Source organism: Antrostomus carolinensis, unplaced genomic scaffold (genome assembly GCF_000700745.2).
Source record: "Antrostomus carolinensis isolate BGI_N321 unplaced genomic scaffold, ASM70074v2 scaffold54444, whole genome shotgun sequence".
NCBI classification, from domain to species: Eukaryota; Metazoa; Chordata; class Aves; order Caprimulgiformes; family Caprimulgidae; genus Antrostomus; species Antrostomus carolinensis.
The window spans coordinates 1,164-4,115 of record NW_010309739.1 but is presented as its reverse complement, the minus strand read 5'-3'; the positions used below and the strand labels follow the sequence as shown (position 1 = coordinate 4,115).

The window sequence follows — 2,952 nt, the reverse complement described above, 5'->3', positions numbered from 1 at the left end:
GTCTATTTTAGACATACGTCTCTGGATTATATCATTTGCTTTCAGAAGATATGTCTCTTTCCTTTGACCTTATAAAGAACCTAGACTGGTTTAGACTTAGCATATAAGTTTTTGGTTAGCTCAAGTTATGCAAGAGTAATCCCCTTCTTGCTGTAGAAACTGTATTGATGCTGTTCAGGAAGTTGCCTGAGAGCTCCTTGAAAATATGTGCCAAATATTTTTTCACAGAAACAATGTAAAGCCTGTTGCAATGCCAAAGATTAATTACTACCATAAACAAGCCATATGGGAAATGCACCAGATGATTCTAATGTGCCTTTCTTATTAATGTGATTCTAAAGGGCCAAGGCATATTACTTGCCACAGAGACTGCTTTTAGTTTCAGTCTTGAATACTGGCCGTGGACAGTTGAGGGTTACAAACCCCATGTATATGGCACCAGCATATCCATGGAGAGAGACAGACCTTCAACTGACATAAAGAAACAGAATGCTATGGAAAAAAATAGAAAAATTAAGTTCACCTCATCTTGTGGATCTTCATCATTTCTTAACTAGTCTCATTCTGTCAAGATACCTTTTTTTTCAATTCTGCCAAACCACTTTAACTTTGGACTATATGTGAGCTATAACAGGTTAGAGCTCTAAATGATTATCACTCATAAATGGGAAATTTCTCTTGTGCCACTATGATTATAGCAGATGGCTTTCTAGAGGCATACACAAATTGTAAACATCTTTTAGCCTAATAGAAAAAACAGTTAAATACCACAGATATTCCTCATAAAACTCATGGTATATATTTGTTGGCAGTCACCATGCGTTTCTTCTTGCAAAATAAAATTTGTGAGACTATTAAACTTGGGGAGAAAATAATAGCATTTGGAGGAGCTCTCTATGCCTTAAAAGATCTTAATGTGTGTTCCTCTGGTATTAGTGCTCAGGGCCTTTTTCATGCTCACTCGGAATACAACAATGTAATCTCTCCGAATAAAAAACCCCATGATTTTTGCAACCTCGAATCTATAGCCAGAGCCTCACTGAGAAAAGCGGTGGATTTGCAGTTAACTGAGGTAGTTGGCAGCTCTGTAGTCTCACTTGCAGAGGGCAGCTCAGGCAGGTGGCACAATTAGCAGCTGAAAACAAAAGTACTTTCCTTATCTATTTTCTTCTGTTCCCTTGGATCCAATGCTACTCTAAATTGAATGGATTCTCTACTGCCTTCCTCGTTTGGAAACACACACTTTTGACAAAAATGGACTTGTGAGGCTTCTTCAAGAGCATAAATATTCTTGTTTCTGTCTTTAAAAAATATGTGCACTTCAGTTATAAACAGTGCTTAGAACAATGCTCAGTTTAGTCTTCCCATACATGCTGATGCTTACAGTTTACTTTATATTTCTTGAGATTTCTGTTTATTGCAGATCCGATATTTATTATTGCATTTTGCATATCTCTGTGATTATGTATATAAAAACACACTCTTGTTTTTAAAAAAAAAGACCTATCAAAGCTTTTTTGAAAGGGTTTATTAGGACAAACAATTGTGCAGTAGGAATTAACTTAAATTAATGAATTTGATTGACACTTTTGGGATTAATCTGGTTTTCTCCTGTCAGATGCCTGTGTGTGGCTCCAGTTCAGCAACAACAATAAAATTATGGAAGACATTCTGTAGCCAGGAAAACTAATATTATTCATTAATTAGACAGTAGATAGGAATGGCTTTGCAATCCAGACAAGGCTTTGACCAGAATGGTATATTTTTCTTTAGGTTGCCTTCCTTTTAGATCTAATAAGTGTTTTCATAGCACTTTATTGAAGAGGAAGAGACATGTGGGAGCTGATATATTTTAACTCTGAAGTTTCAGACAGAATTAAGTTGCTAGACAAGTATGCATTTGGAGAACAGTGGAGGTAAGATGGAAGACTTGGGAAGACTTTTAACAAGGGAGTTCAATCAGGTGATGATTTTATGCGTATACTACTTTTTTTGGCTATGTTTCTCATGCATGCAGGTTTTTAACTCACTGTTTTCTCTTTTTCTGTGCAAGCTGAGTGTTGCTGTGTGCATTTGATTTTTTGCTGCCTGGAGCCCTTATGCCATCATTGCCATGTGGGCAGCTTTTGGATCAATAGATGAGATTCCTCCATTAGCCTTTGCTGTGCCAGCTGTCTTTGCGAAGTCCTCCACACTCTATAATCCAGTTATCTATCTCCTCCTGAAGCCCAGTTTCTGAAACACCATCGCCAAAGATTTCATAGTTCTTCAACAGTTATGCATCAGGAATTATTTTTGTGTCAAGGCACTGCAGAACTGCAGATCAACTTTGAACACCAGCCTGAGAGCATGGAAGGGTAAAAATTAATCTAGCTGTAATTCTCTGCCAGTTGTGGAAGAATGTTCTTATTTCCCCTGTGAAAAGTGCAGTGGTACTTTCAAATGCTTTCAAAGCTATCCAAAATGCTGCCAGGAGAGAGAGGCTAAGCGCTGTGGAATGCTCTCCTCAAGAAACAATGTCCTTGGAGAGCAACTTCCAAGCAAAAGTGAGACAGGGCAGTAAGAAGTCAGTAAAGGTGGTTGCGCAGGGAGCAAAAAGCACTGGAGTGGATACCTTGGAAATCACTGTGGAAGCAGTACCTGTGCATTGTACATTTACAGACCTCTAGAGCTGCATGCATTAAGCACTCTGCCAAGAATGTTAGACTGGATTTATGAATGTAATTTTTTCTAAAGAGTCCTTCTACTACCCCATTTTTCTAGACTATTTTCCTGTTTTTTCTTGCACTCTTTGATGAGACACATGCTAGAGGGTGGACATGCTGTAAATGCTGTATGACTCTCACCATGCCAGCTTAAGTACATTGTGCTTACTGTATTCACATCATGAACTGTCAGACAAATCCTCTCTGCATTTTGTAACATCCTTTTACTCTGCTTTCAAGAGAATAC

At 38.1% G+C, this 2,952-nt stretch overlaps 1 protein-coding gene across 1 annotated transcript; it reads left to right on the top strand.

The window, feature by feature from the left end:
- The first annotated feature begins 817 nt into the window (after nt 1-817).
- On the top strand, nt 818-2,669 carry LOC104523559 (melanopsin-like). Its single transcript, XM_029084541.1, is given in 3 exon segments — nt 818-1,072; nt 2,054-2,476; nt 2,478-2,669. Coding segments are annotated over 3 exon segments (870 nt in total).
- The last annotated feature ends 283 nt before the right edge of the window (nt 2,670-2,952 follow it).